This window comes from Littorina saxatilis, linkage group LG14 (genome assembly GCF_037325665.1).
Source record: "Littorina saxatilis isolate snail1 linkage group LG14, US_GU_Lsax_2.0, whole genome shotgun sequence".
Lineage (NCBI taxonomy): Eukaryota > Metazoa > Mollusca > Gastropoda > Littorinimorpha > Littorinidae > Littorina > Littorina saxatilis.
The window spans coordinates 30,549,531-30,563,349 of record NC_090258.1 but is presented as its reverse complement, the minus strand read 5'-3'; the positions used below and the strand labels follow the sequence as shown (position 1 = coordinate 30,563,349).

General features: G+C 39.9%; 1 protein-coding gene across 3 annotated transcripts in view; it reads right to left on the bottom strand.

The window, feature by feature from the left end:
* LOC138947546 (acyl-CoA-binding domain-containing protein 5-like) overlaps nt 1–11,260 on the bottom strand; it is a 43,815-nt gene extending 32,555 nt beyond the window's left edge. For 2 of the 3 annotated variants that reach the window (XM_070319035.1, XM_070319037.1), the window contains exons 1-5: nt 11,185–11,260; nt 8,219–8,339; nt 7,432–7,543; nt 2,219–2,366; nt 15–137 (exon numbers count right to left, since the gene is read on the bottom strand). In XM_070319035.1, the coding sequence (XP_070175136.1) occupies nt 15–137; nt 2,219–2,366; nt 7,432–7,543; nt 8,219–8,339; nt 11,185–11,251 (571 nt within the window). In that variant the 5' untranslated portion in view covers nt 11,252–11,260. The remainder of the gene's footprint in view (nt 1–14; nt 138–2,218; nt 2,367–7,431; nt 7,544–8,218; nt 8,340–11,184) is intronic. The other variant, XM_070319036.1, reaches the window with a different exon arrangement.
* Between the last annotated feature and the right edge of the window lie 2,559 nt (nt 11,261–13,819).

The window sequence follows — 13,819 nt, the reverse complement described above, 5'->3', positions numbered from 1 at the left end:
CAGCTTAGACTGACCATTCACAGAGGCTCCATCTCTATTAAAAGCATCGCCGTTGTCACCACTGCCTTTCTTGGGGTCGTTGTTGTTGATCTTCAGCATCTCCCCGATGGTGGCCGAGTGGTCAAGTCTGTCGTCTCCTGGAAAATACAAAGGAAAGTATAGTTTGTATAGTATAGTGTTAATCTACTTCTAGTGCCGTTCCTGAATAAAAAGATGTAAAAGTTCTTTGAACGTAATGTTTTGTTATTATTCTTTGAACGGAGTGTTTTGTTTTGTCAATAATTAAACATTCCAACAACATTGTGTCATTCCTGAATAAATGTTGTTCAGAAACACCTCTGTGATGTTTTTGTATCTACTTCTCGTGTCATTCCTGAATATACGATGTTCAGAAATAACTCGGTTACATTTGTCATCTACTTCTTGCGTCCTTCCTGAATAAACAATATTCAGAAATATTAACTGGCAATTGGAGAGTTGCACCCCTTTAAAACAGTGAGCTAAACAATCCCTGATGATATAATTATACACACTCATGTGATCATGCAGGGCTCAAATAAAATAACTTTCAGGTTTTCATTGGCTGTGGGATAGTTGCACCACATCAAGCAGCAAGCCAAACAGTGGCAGATGATATATTAAGACTCAGAGCGTAAATGATCTCTAATTTTATGAATTGTCCGCTTGATGTTGTACCCTTCTCTTTCAAAAGCAAGCTCACAAGGGCTCAATATCTGAAGAAACACCATGGTCGCTCGAGTCCACGTGACAGCGGCAATTAATACACTAAAATAACTCTGCCAGGATTTTTAAGCGTTGTGGAAGTTGCTCCCTAGACAGTGTCAGGCAAACAATGACACGCTGTCGACCAGTTAAAACCATGAGTTATTGCAGCGAACAACTGACTCCGATGTGTATTTCATGCAGTGTCTGGACGATATGATGCCCTTTTCTGTCAAAACTATGCACATCTGAGCCACGATTCACTGCAGCTATGGCCTGAAGTGATAAGCTGTTGAGCACGCGTGTTTTCCAAACTCCCTTGACCACAAACGAAACTCACGTGACCTCAGGCAAAACAGGTTGTTGCGATCACTCAAGGCAAGCGATCTTAATGCCGCAACGAATTGTTAACTCTAGCTGCTGTGCATATTTTCAAAAGAAATTGTGTCATATTGAGGAAACACTGCATAACATACACATCAGAGTCAGTCATTCGCTGCGATTGCTGGTTCTAACTGGTCGACCAAATGTTACTTCCGTAAATTGTATATTGTTTGGGTCATTGTTTTCATGGGGTGCAATTCTTCCACAAGGCTTGAAAGTCATGACAGAGTTATTTCCGAACATATAATTGTTGATCATTTCATGTTGGGGACTCCTTGTTTTCAAAGGGTCCAACTCTTTCAGTTTCACAGCCAATAAATTCCAGACGGGGTTATTTCCGAACATTGTTTTACGTTTCATGTTTGGGTAATTGTTTTCAAGGGGTCTAACTCTTTCACAGCTATAAAACTTAGACATAGTTATTTCCGAACATTGTTTAACGTTTCATGTTTGGGTACCGTACTTTCCGGGTCATAAGGCGCGACTTTTTTCCTCGAGTTTGACCCCTGCGTCTTGTATAACGAAGCGCCTAATCCGTGTATGAAATACGAAAAAAAATCAAAGAGACCGCCTGAGTACCAGTCAAACAACTTGTGATAATGCATGTTTCAGCTACTAGGTACTACCCTGGCCAAGTTTCCTCTCAAGACATCAAAGAGACCGCCCCATAGGTTAAACTCGGTCACTGACCCCGGTGCAGGAAGTGTTTCCTCTCTCAGATCTATGACAGGGGAAACACCTCACAGCAAAAACTGGGTCATTGACCCCTGGGAAGAAGGTTAGTGTCTAAACAAGGCAACCCAGCTATCACAATGGACCTGCCTTTGATCTCGCCGCACACACAGAGCACACATATTTCCACTCTGTATTCTTCCTTTGATGTGTGGCTTATTTTCATTCTTCGACCGTTTGTTACCACTATACTTTTTTAATTTTGGTGCGCCCTATCGACCCCCTGCGCCCAATGGGTGACTGGATTACAATTTTGTTTAAAAAGAAGGGGGTGCGCCTTATGCGCTGTAGCGCCTTGTAACCCGGAAAGTACGGTAATTGTTTTCAAGGGGTCCAACTCTTTCACAGATGAGAGTTATTTCCGGCATTCCGTCCTTACCATCCCCATTAAATGCAGCAGAACCGTTGGGTTGTCTTCCCGCCTTTGGGAGAGAATCCTTCTCCCCTTCCTCCACCAGTACGTAGAACTGTCCCAGCGTTTCTACAAACTCCGACACTTGTTCCGTCTGAGGCATGGTTTCCACAATCTGGCAGGAGAAATACAAAGAATAATAAATATCAAGCTGGAAAAGAAAAAAATTCGTCATGCACTCAATGCAGGCATGATCACTGGAAATTTACAGTTAGCTGTCTTTGGGGGAAACAGTTCTTTCTTTCTTTATTTGGTGTTTGACGTCGTTTTCAACCGTTCAAGGTTATATCGCGACGGGGAAAGGGGGGAGATGGGATAGAGCCACTTGTTAATTGTTTCTTGTTCACAAAAGCACTAATAAAAAAATTGCTCCAGGGGCTTGCAACGTAGTACGCTATATGACCTTACTGGGAGAATGCAAGTTTCCAGTACAAAGGACTTAACATTTCTTACATACTGCTTGACTAAAATCTTTACAAACATTGACTATATTCTATACAAGAAACACTTAACAAGGGTAAAAGGAGAAACAGAATCCGTTAGTCGCCTCTTACGACATGCTGGGGGAGCATCGGGTAAATTCTTCCCCCTAACCCGCAGGGGGTGGGGGGGGGGAAAAGTGAAAAGTTTAAAAGAACAATGAAAAGTACAAAGTTTACACACAGACACTCAAGTCTTAGCCCCAACCCTCACTTAAAAACAAAAATCTTTACAATTAAAAAAAGCTGATATCAAACAATACAGTTCTCAAACACGTCACACATGGATAATAAAGTGTAGCACAAGAAACAAGCCTAAATTTCTTAATATCACGTCAGAACTCTCTCCATTAAAATCAGAACCAACACTAAGCTTCCGTAAGCTCACATGAGATTCATTTGCACCTTTTTCTCAGATGAAACTGGTGTTCCTAGTGATAGTTCAACACAACAAACAATCAGTAACTCTTTTAATAAACAAACTGACCTACATAAACTCACCACTTAAAATGAACTTCAGCCATTTTTATTTTCTGCTGCTACTTAATTATGATTAATAAACCTTAAAAAATTATCTGATTATTGTATATCTTTTGTCAAAAGATCACGTTGAACTGTGCAGTAATTATAATAATTATGTAACAATGACATGAAAAAAACCTTTACAATCTTTGTCACAGTGATCAAACTAATCTTAATCAAATAATATTACTTTCTTCAATTATCAAACACAAATTCCCATATCTATCATTACAAATTGACATTCAATTAACATCAACAAGTGCAGTTTGCCTATCAGCCAAAGGAGAGCTCAATAATGACGCATAAATGATTCAATTCACGCAATATTAAGTCTGCAACCAGACAGAACACCAAACAACGTACAGTGTTAACAACATGAATTCACAAATTAGGACATTAGAAACACACAACAGTTATAGAAGAAAGATTGCCCCACAAAGCCCCCAAGCACGCAGCGGACAGTGGGGAAAAAAAGATAAAAAAGGTTGGTAAAACACTATTTGTATTTTTACTTCTGTCTGAGTGAGACATACAGATGCTCAAAAAAATGCACTCTCTCTCTCTCTCAATCGTACCCCTCCCTGTCTCTGTCTCCTAAAACAAGTCTCAATCAAAGTGGGGGAAATAATAATTCCTGAGAAAAAAAAAAAACACACACACACACACACAAAGTTTGTGCCACTCTAACTGTATAACTATGTTAATAGCCCTGATCAAACTTTATAACCAAACTCAAACACGTCATGAAATTCACCCACTACAAATACAATTATCAAAGCAAGCACATGTGAATTAAACTAAAGACACACAGCAAGCCTCTACTGCTCTAGTGTAATATTTCAGTTAACAATATAATTACTCAGCTTTACTGTGAAAAAAACACAAGACCAAACAATAGCGAAAACTCAAACTCAAACTCAAATTTTATTGGCTTCAATTTTCATAGAAGAATTTGTCTTGCGCTTGGGAGAAAGTAAGAGTATAACTGGCTTAAAAACATATATATATATATATATATAAAAAAAATTATAGCGTTCAGCTGCAAAGCTTTCTGCACATCGATTCATGTTCCGGGCAATGAGATTGACTTCAAAGAATTAGCCATTGGGATAATTTCTGATTGTTTTAAGAAAATACTGAGCTTATCACATTATGTAATCCAAAAACAAAAAGACTGCCAACGTTCCAAAATTCAGAATAAAAAAACAAGAAAGGTAGGTTGTTGGAACGTTTGTTATTGACAAAACAATAGGTTCCATTCACAAATATGTTGACCCAACGGTCTTATTATGTGTCCCGAAAAAAATTCAGGTAATATGTAGACTATTGAAAGGAGAAATGGCATTATCGTTTCATTTAACGTACAAACTTAGTTTGGCCATTTTCAGGATGAAGCAGTTGGTCAAACAATGATTTTATTTTAATGTGACAATTAATTGATGATCTCTCGCTTCTCCACCCTACAAAACATTCTAGCTCTCTTTTAATTAATGACAATGTTGTTATTTTTCATGAGAATTAAGTTTTAGAATAGTAGTTTAAATCAGCAAAAATGTTAGTCTCCACATTTTCCAAAACATTAACACAATTAGTAACTAATAGCATATCATCACAACAATACCTCTGACTTAGAAACTGAAGACAATTTCTTGAAAATAAACAGGGGAAAAAAGTTACTGGTATGATCTTATGTCATTCCTAACAAAAAATCACCCCAAAAATTGCAGACAGAATGTAAAGTAAGTTGATTCATGTGTGAAAGAAACACTGGTTCTCAAATCAGAGAAAATTTGTATTTCATATACCAAAGAAGAAAACATGGTACCACTACATGTACTTAAGAAATTAATAATTAGGTGAAAGAAATAAACAGGAAAAATTACCAAACTCACTAATGAAAAAAGCCATATTCATATTGTGAAACTATTAACATAAGAAAAAAGCATGCAATACATGCAACAACACAAAACAGAAAAAGGGAACATAAAACACAGTACAAGACTTTGCCACAGAAGAAGGATATTTCAGCAGTCTTGCAAGTCTAAGTCAGAACTGACTTTTACCTCCGTCTTTCTATTGTTAAACCATATTTTTTAAATGCAATTTAGATTATTTCTAGTAATCAAACAGATGTTGTCAGGAATTAATTTCTTACACAATTTTTGACAGTTCTTGACGTCATTTTACCACCCATCAGGAAAAAAGATGGCCAATTCCGCCACAACAATGCCAGCAATTTGAAACAAGTTACGGCGTTTATTCAACAACAGACATGAAACAACATCCCAGGATCAGCCCTATCTCTTATTTCCTACATCATTGCGATCAATATCGGTCTCACAGAAACTTGTCAGCACCCCCCACCCCTCCCACCCCACTTTTCCACCCTCCCAGACCTGCCTACCCCCAAAATTACAAGGTGTAATGAGCCAAGCCAAAACGAGTAATCTGGTGGAAGAAAGTGTTACCAAGATTCCATTCGGCAATCATTTCGCACATTAGTCACTTCTGCTCGGACATTTTCCCCCTCCAGTTTTGTTACTGTATCACTCGACTCAGCCTTTCTGATAAAGAAACAGGTAGTTCGAACGTCTTTTGTCCTTTGGTTTCCATCAGCTCTCTTTACTGCATCCTTGTGATAATTTGTCCCGATGTGCTATGCACAGTTATATTTTCCACCGTGTGCACACGAAAAGTCATTGTGGCAAAGGGAACACAAGACGTACTGCTTTGGGACTTTTGATTAAGGTCCTATAAGGCATGGCCACGATTCCATTTAGCTGCCTTTGTATTTCTGCCGAATGGCTGTCTTCTTTTTCACAGCAATCCTTTTACCACCACTGTGAACAGCTTCCTCATCAGTCTCATGGGGACTCAGATTTTCCATGCGTCGCTAATTCATTGTAATGCGAACGGCGTCGTCCATCTTGTATGTGGCTGAACAGACCAGAAATGACTGGATATTACCCAAACGATCTCGCGCAGGTGCAAATGCAAGGTCTGCGAGAGCAACAAAACAGATCGGATTTACATCGAGATGAGATGTGAAAAATTGTACTTTTGGTTTCTTACAAATCATACTTCCATTGTGGAAAGCGTGGTGGCGTAGTTTGGGTTAACAATCGTAGTAAATTTCGTCCAAATCGTAAGGGTAGGCAGGTCTGCCCTCCCCTGATACTAATTTTGTCAATAATTAAATGGTGCACTTTCACCAAGCTTTGGTGATGTTAGCACATACGAATTAAACTTAACGCAATAAAATGACACCTTAGATTCACACACAAAAAAGCCTCAAAACAACGGTATCCTTCAGAGTTTCTCCTGTCAATACTAAATCCTATGTGCAGACCTACTAGTGACTTAACCCCCTTCGTGTGTACACGCAAGCACAAGACCAAATGCGCACGGAAAAGATCCTGTAATCCGTGTCATAGAAACACGAAAATACCCAGCATGCCTCCCCCGAAATCAGCGTATGCTGCCAGAATGGCGGCATAAAAACGGTCATACACGTAAAAGTCCACTCGTGCTAAAACATGAGTGAACGTGGGAGTTTAAGCCCATGAACGAAGAAGAATACTAAATCCTTACTCTACTTTTACTCTAAGTAAATTACAGAAACTACCCCTCTTCTCCCCAGAACCCTAGAAGATAAACCCCAACCCCTAAAGGACGAATTCTCCAGATAACTCCTTCAGGTTTTTATGGCATGTGGAATGCTTTACCTTGACAATGTAGGCTTGCCTCAATGTTGCAACTGAAACCAGGGAAAGCAACTCTTCGACAACCCATACAAACTTAATCACGCAATCCATTCAAGGAAGAACAAGTTAATTTCAAGGAAATAAAGTTGCCGGGGGTCCAGGGGGTCCAGGGGGCCGCATTGGTCCCCTGGCAGAGTCCTGCACCCTTGGTGGGGGTCCGGGGGCAACAGCCCCAGAAGCTGAAGAATTTTGGCTTTGTAAGTATGTATTTACCCCCCTCTGGTGAAAACTAAATTGTGCATACATGTAAAAAAACCCACTATTTTGGTAATGTTTTTTATGGGTTTTTTTGTGCGTTTGCAGAAATCTGCGAAATTGCGGAAATTTCGAATGCCTGCATGCTTAAAGTTTTGCTATAAATTTTCTCCCAGTTCTGTGGCAGAGTACAACTAACAAGGAGTGAAAGAAACCGTACCTCTGAGGGGTACAGTGTCTCTTTAACGTGCTTGCTCACATTTTTGAGCTCGTCCACATAAAACAACATGGCCGATTCCTTCTGCATCTCTCCCAGCTCCGACCATGCTTCCCTGCAAACGTAACACATCAAAATAATCAAGTTAATGTTTGCAGTTGCCAGGTAGAAGTTATCCAATCTGTTAAGGCCAAAAAGAAAAATATGTCTGTTTCCGGTAACATCGCCGAAAAAAATAGGGTCGGTCGGTGTGTTTTTTGAAAAACAATTTTTTTTAAAACCTTTTTCTTACGTTTTGTGAACGTCTTTTTACGTGTTTTTTTTTAATTTTTTAAACGCTTCCTTAGTTTACTTACAATTATTTAGCACATGTTTTTGACCTAGATATATTGAAACTAAATAAAGTATACTTGAATTCATATTTTTTTTTTTTTTGGGTGCGAAAAGCGAAATTGTTTTTTAGGGTCGGCGCTTAAAAATAGGGTTGGTCGGGTTACCGGAAACAGACATATTTTTCTTTTTGGCCTAAACACTTACTGCCTAAATTAGATTCCCTTTTTGGAGGGTACGTCCCCTTTAATTTCCAAGGTCGCCCATTATACATGGAAGTTATAAAACTAGAGTAAGACACAGCAACCGTTACTGAGACTTACCATTTCAATTTACATGTATGTGAAAACTAAATACTGCTTAAACTTAAGCTTCACATTTTGGGGTCCCTTTTCATTTTGAAGGTTGCTCATTATGCATGGCAGTTGTGGAATTTATTTAACCCGTCAACCATCCTTACCATTTCTTGCGGTTGACCAGATTCCAGATTCCAGGTTTGGGTGCAGTACATGGTCCCTCTGTGGCTTGCTTGAAGTACGCGTAGAACTTCAGCATCAGCTCATGGGATGGTTGAAAAGATCCTGAATAATACAAAGAAATATTCTATTCAGTTAATAAAACTGAATTGTTGAACAGAAAACTCACTTCATTAGCATTGCATGGTATTGAAAGGTCAAAGGGCGGGGATGTATCCAGTTGGCCGCTGTCAGCGTGAGTTCGTCCCTACGTTCGGCGAGAGATTTATTTCTCAGAGTCAACTTTGTGTGCAGACTCTCCTCGGTGTCCGAACACCCCCGTGTGTACACGCAAGCACAAGACCAAGTGCGCACGAAAAAGATCCTGTTATCCATGTCAGAGTTCGGTGGGTTATAGAAACACGAAAATACCCAGCATGCTTCCTCCAAAAACGGCGTATGGCTGCCTAAATGGCGGGGTAAAAAACGGTCATACACGTAAAATTCCACTCGTGCAAAATACACGAGTGTAACGTGGGAGTTTCAGCCCACGAACGCAGAAGAAAGAAGAAGAAGAAGAAAGGTCAAAGATGTATGCAGTATGGGTGTGTGTGTGTGTCATGTGCATGCCTGTGTCAGTGTGTGTGTGTGTACAGGGTTCGGTTCACTAGCTAGTGCGTCTAATTATCCCATTGGCGCATAAAAACTGAAAATGTCCCATTAGATTTCCCTTCAGTGGGTCAAAGGGCGCAATGAAATTATGTACCACTGCGCCATCTAATACATGCTATACATCAGGTTCAGCATTTGGAACGAGGAAAGCAAAATCGCAGGCCTAAGGCCCCCCCAAAAAGTTGCATGTTTCTGGTCACCCGACCCTACCTAGTTTTTCCCCGCCGACCCTAGACTTTTTTTTTATTGCATTTGTAAAAAAAAAGCGAAAAAAAAAGCGTCAAAACGAAAGTAACAGACGGCAGACGACACAAGGGGGATAACCCCGCATCCCTTGTCTCATTTGTTTTGTAATGTGTTGTCTTTTTATATTTAGTCAAGTTTTGACTAAATATTTTAACATCGAGGGGGAATCGAAACGAGGGTCGTGGTGTATGTGTGTCTGTCTGTCTGTGCGTGTGTGTGTGTGTGTGTGTGTGTAGAGCGATTCAGACTAAACTACTGGACCGATCTTTATGAAATTTGACATGATAGTTCCTGGGTATGAAATCCCCGAACGTTTTTTTCATTTTTTTTATAAATGTCTTTGATGATGTCATATCCGGCTTTTCGTGAAAGTTGAGGCGGCACTGTCACGCCCTCATTTTTCAACCAAATTGGTTGAAATTTTGGTCAAGTAATCTTCGACGAAGCCCGGACTTCGGTATTGCATTTCAGCTTGGTGGCTTAAAAATTAATCAATGACTTTGGTCATTAAAAATCTGAAAATTGTAAAAAAAAATAAAAATTTATAAAACGATCCAAATTTACGTTTATCTTATTCTCCATCATTTGCTGATTCCAAAAACATATAAATATGTTATATTCGGATTAAAAACAAGCTCTGAAAATTAAATATATAAAAATTATTATCAAAATTAAATTGTCCAAATCAATTTAAAAACACTTTCATCTTATTCCTTGTCGGTTCCTGATTCCAAAAACATATAGATATGATATATTTGGATTAAAAACACGCTCAGAAAGTTAAAACAAAGAGAGGTACAGAAAAGCGTGCTATCCTTCTTAGCGCAACTACTACCCCGCTCTTCTTGTCAATTTCACTGCCTTTGGCTGCCATGAGCGGTGGACTGACGATGCTACGAGTATACGGTCTTGCTGAAAAATGGCAGCTACTTGACTAAATATTGTATTTTCGCCTTACGCGACTTGTTTTGTGTATAGTCCAGTCTCTTTGCGTCACTGTATAGTTATTTTCTACCCTGACCAAAACAAAAAAACAAAAAACAAAAACAAAATGCCTACCTACCTACCCTATTTTTTGTAGCCATGTTACCAGAAACATACAACTTTTTTTTGTTGCCTAAGCTTACTTCAGGCACTCTTCTTGCCTTCCACGATGTCCCATCATAATTTGGTTGAGGTGGACAAATATAGTCCTATTGTCTTCTTCTCTCACTGTCTCAGGCTGAACTCTGAGCGTGTGTGTCATGTGTGTGTGTGTGTGTTTGCATGGATTGTGCATTGTTGTGTGTAATTGATGTCTAACGAATGACGTCTCACAACGTGTGCGGTCGTCCTTGGCGGTCAAGAAAGCCACGGGCGCCGCCGCGATCATTGCGCAGACGACACTTCTAGACCGCCAATAGTTTTTGTGTGCATCACGTGCTCCACATAAATCGGCCGGAAACGAAGCAATTGGGAAACCTGGATTATTCTTTATAAAAAATATATATTCCATCATAAATTAGTTATCTGTTCTGCATCACTTTAAAAAGTTTATTCAGAATCCTGCAAATCTGAGCCTTAATTAAACTGGCTAGGGTAGCAATAGTAGTTGTAAGGGAACAAATATTTCGCTAGTTTCCACTTCGTTTGGGATGAAAAGTATAAACATAGAGTTGTAAACACTGTGTGAGAATGTGACTCTCTTCAAACTAAACCCCAAACCAAGAATAAGAAGAAAGAAAAACAAAATGCCGAATTAACTTATATATATACTCTGACAAAAGAAGCTACGCATTTCACTTCAGTTATAGCGATAACTGCATCAAAACTGAACAGCAAAGTTAGTATCACCGCATTTCGGACTTGACCAAGAGATAGGGAATGACCCAAGCAGGTCACTCTGCTAGTACTAGTAGTACTACGAACCATGTTTACTTTCTTTGCTGACATGCTTCGAACAAAAACAGCCGCACTCTCCGAATAACCTGCTACCTATGTGTTAGTACTCAGAGAACAAATTCAAAATGCTTTTCCAACTTAAGTTAAAACAAATGAATAAGCGTAACCATACCATTCTTAGGCAGGCCGCGAATCACTTTTACTGCAGCGTAGAACTTCTCCTCTGCTGTGGCAGCCATCTTCTTTTGTTAGCGGGTCAAGGTAGCGGACTTGGTGCTTACGAGTTGTTCCCCATGCCAACGTGAATCACAGTCTAAAAGGAATACCTTCCACGTCTTGTAAGTCTTCGTTTGCGCGATAGATGTGCATTGACTCCATTATCCTCCATGGTTTGCGTTAGTTTCGTCACAAGTTCTGCGGCACTGTCAGTCTGTCCATAGATATAATAGACTATCTATGGTCTGTCTGAATGTGTATTATGTTGTCTGCCTTTCTGGATGGAACGATAAAGGTGTAGGGGAATGCAGACCAGGCTCTGTGACTACCGGAGAAACTCAGTACATTAAAATTATTGATTAATTGATTGATTGCCAGTGATTGAGTAATTGATTGATTGATTGATTGATTGATTGATTGACTTGCGTTGTCCCACTTACTCGGGGCTCAAGCCCAAAAACGTGTAAGAATATTGATCTGAAAGAAGATTCAGCTTTCTGTGGCCGAAGCAGGCCGACGACGGCCGAAGTAGGGCGATTCAGGCCGACTCTTAGCATAATAATGATGATATAAAAAAAAAAGTTGCAAAATACAATGCTATTCAGGGCCGGACTAGGCGAAGAGGAGGGGGGGGGGGGGGGGTTGCCAGTGGTGGCCCAGGGGGATGTCCCCCCTGGCGGCAGGCCGGCGGATCAGTTCATTTTATGGGTGGTTTTTTTCAAAAGTATATTGTGAAGAAAGGGGTTTGAAAGCGCGAAGCGTCGAGCCGACGACGCGAAGCGCCTAGCTTGCTAGGGGGGTCCGGGGGCATGTCCCCCCGGAAAATTTTGAAAAAAAGGATGCAAAATGGTGCAATCTGGTGCATTCTGAGGATGATCATTACCAGTTTCAGGCAGCAGATTTTGTCACTGATTAATACCCCAAAAATTGAAACTCAATGTAAAATAAAGAAATGCAAACCTCATTCAATATTCAAGTTTATTTTTTGGCTGGGGGGGAGGGGTCCGGAAACCCTAGAACCCCCCCCCCCCTCGTTATGGGGGTCAGGGGGCGAAGCCCCCTGAAGCTAATGGGTAGGTCATATTCTGAGATAGGAAAATGGTCGCTCCTTGCGCATGAAACGGCATAAAATAAGCAATAATAAAAAATAAAAAAATAAGTAAGGTACATGTTTAGGCTAGGGGGGGTGGGGGTTGCGCAACCCCCATAACCCCCCCGGTAGTCCGGCCCTGCTATTCATTTCAATCTCTTAGTGAAATTCCAAATCTGATTGGCATTTTCAGAACTTTAGAATGACTAAACTCATTGTTTTATTTTTTAAGCTTTCGGCTAAAATGCAACTGATTCCATAGTCCAGACTTATAGTCCAGGCATCTTAGCCACTTTAGTGAAGGGAACGTTGAAGTGACAATGACTAGGTTTAAAATGTCCCTTATCAGAAAGTTCAACCTCAGTCCTTTGATGTTTATTAAACACATTTTCATATAAAGTTGGCGCTTCATATGGAAAAGTGGCTTTGAAATTGACCCGAATCCTTCTTTGGGCTCTGTAAATGTCGTTTGGGGCTATGGTTGTAAAACGGTATCTACTGGTCACCCCAATGTATAAACTGAAAACTCTTTCTGCACCAGAACACGCAGAAAGGATTGTATCTGCCTGATGTCTGATGCTTTTCAAAATCCCCAACCACTAACACCTTCAAAACGGACATTAACTGACACTGTTGTTTTTCCCTATATAATCCTTACTATTTTTCCGAGACGTCGTCGTGTTGTGTATTTAGCTTGCCACAACCTCATACATGGTCCTAAAAGTTAAAGTTGAAGAAAATACTAAAGATAAATGAACAAGCTGACGCAGTGTCATTCGCACCGCGAATCCCCCCATGGGAACATACTAAAGTCTGGTTCCAAATAGGCTCAATTTCCTTCTATTTCTTTGTATTTCTGCCTCGTAGGGGTAGGGGTGTTCAAACCAAAGGCACCTTTAAACCAAAATTCAAATCACACATCTTACAATACTAAGACACTCAGCAGTGAAAGGGTGTCTGCTGGTAAAAAATTCCAAACAATCCTAAAAGTACTTCACTACTAAACGTGCTTTTAAAAAGAGCCGTTATTTTTCCCTCTATAATCAGTATTGTGTTTTCTGCGAACATGTAGTCTATTTAGATGGTTGTCATGTGCACATGAGTTGCTAAAGCGTTTTCAGTTGGGCATATGTCGAAAAGCAAAGAATTAGCCCTTTGAAAACCATCAGAACTGTCACACAAAAATAACATTTACCTATCTCACCAACTGACCAAACATAGGGCTTTTCCTTATGTATTATGTATTGTCGTGTTTTTTGTAGCATACTTGTGAAAACAGCCACCACTGTTGTAAATGATACTTTAAAGAGCATTATTTCATTTTTACAGTTGAAGGACAACCTGGACTGCCGTATATTACAGCTGTTTTACAATCAGCCAAAATTTTCTTAACAAACGTATGTTAAGAACAACTCCCATAGTGAAATTGAAGGAAAACAAAGTGAAAATCCGCCTGCCATAGAGGAGCTAAAGAATCAACAATAAACGACTGCATGGATAG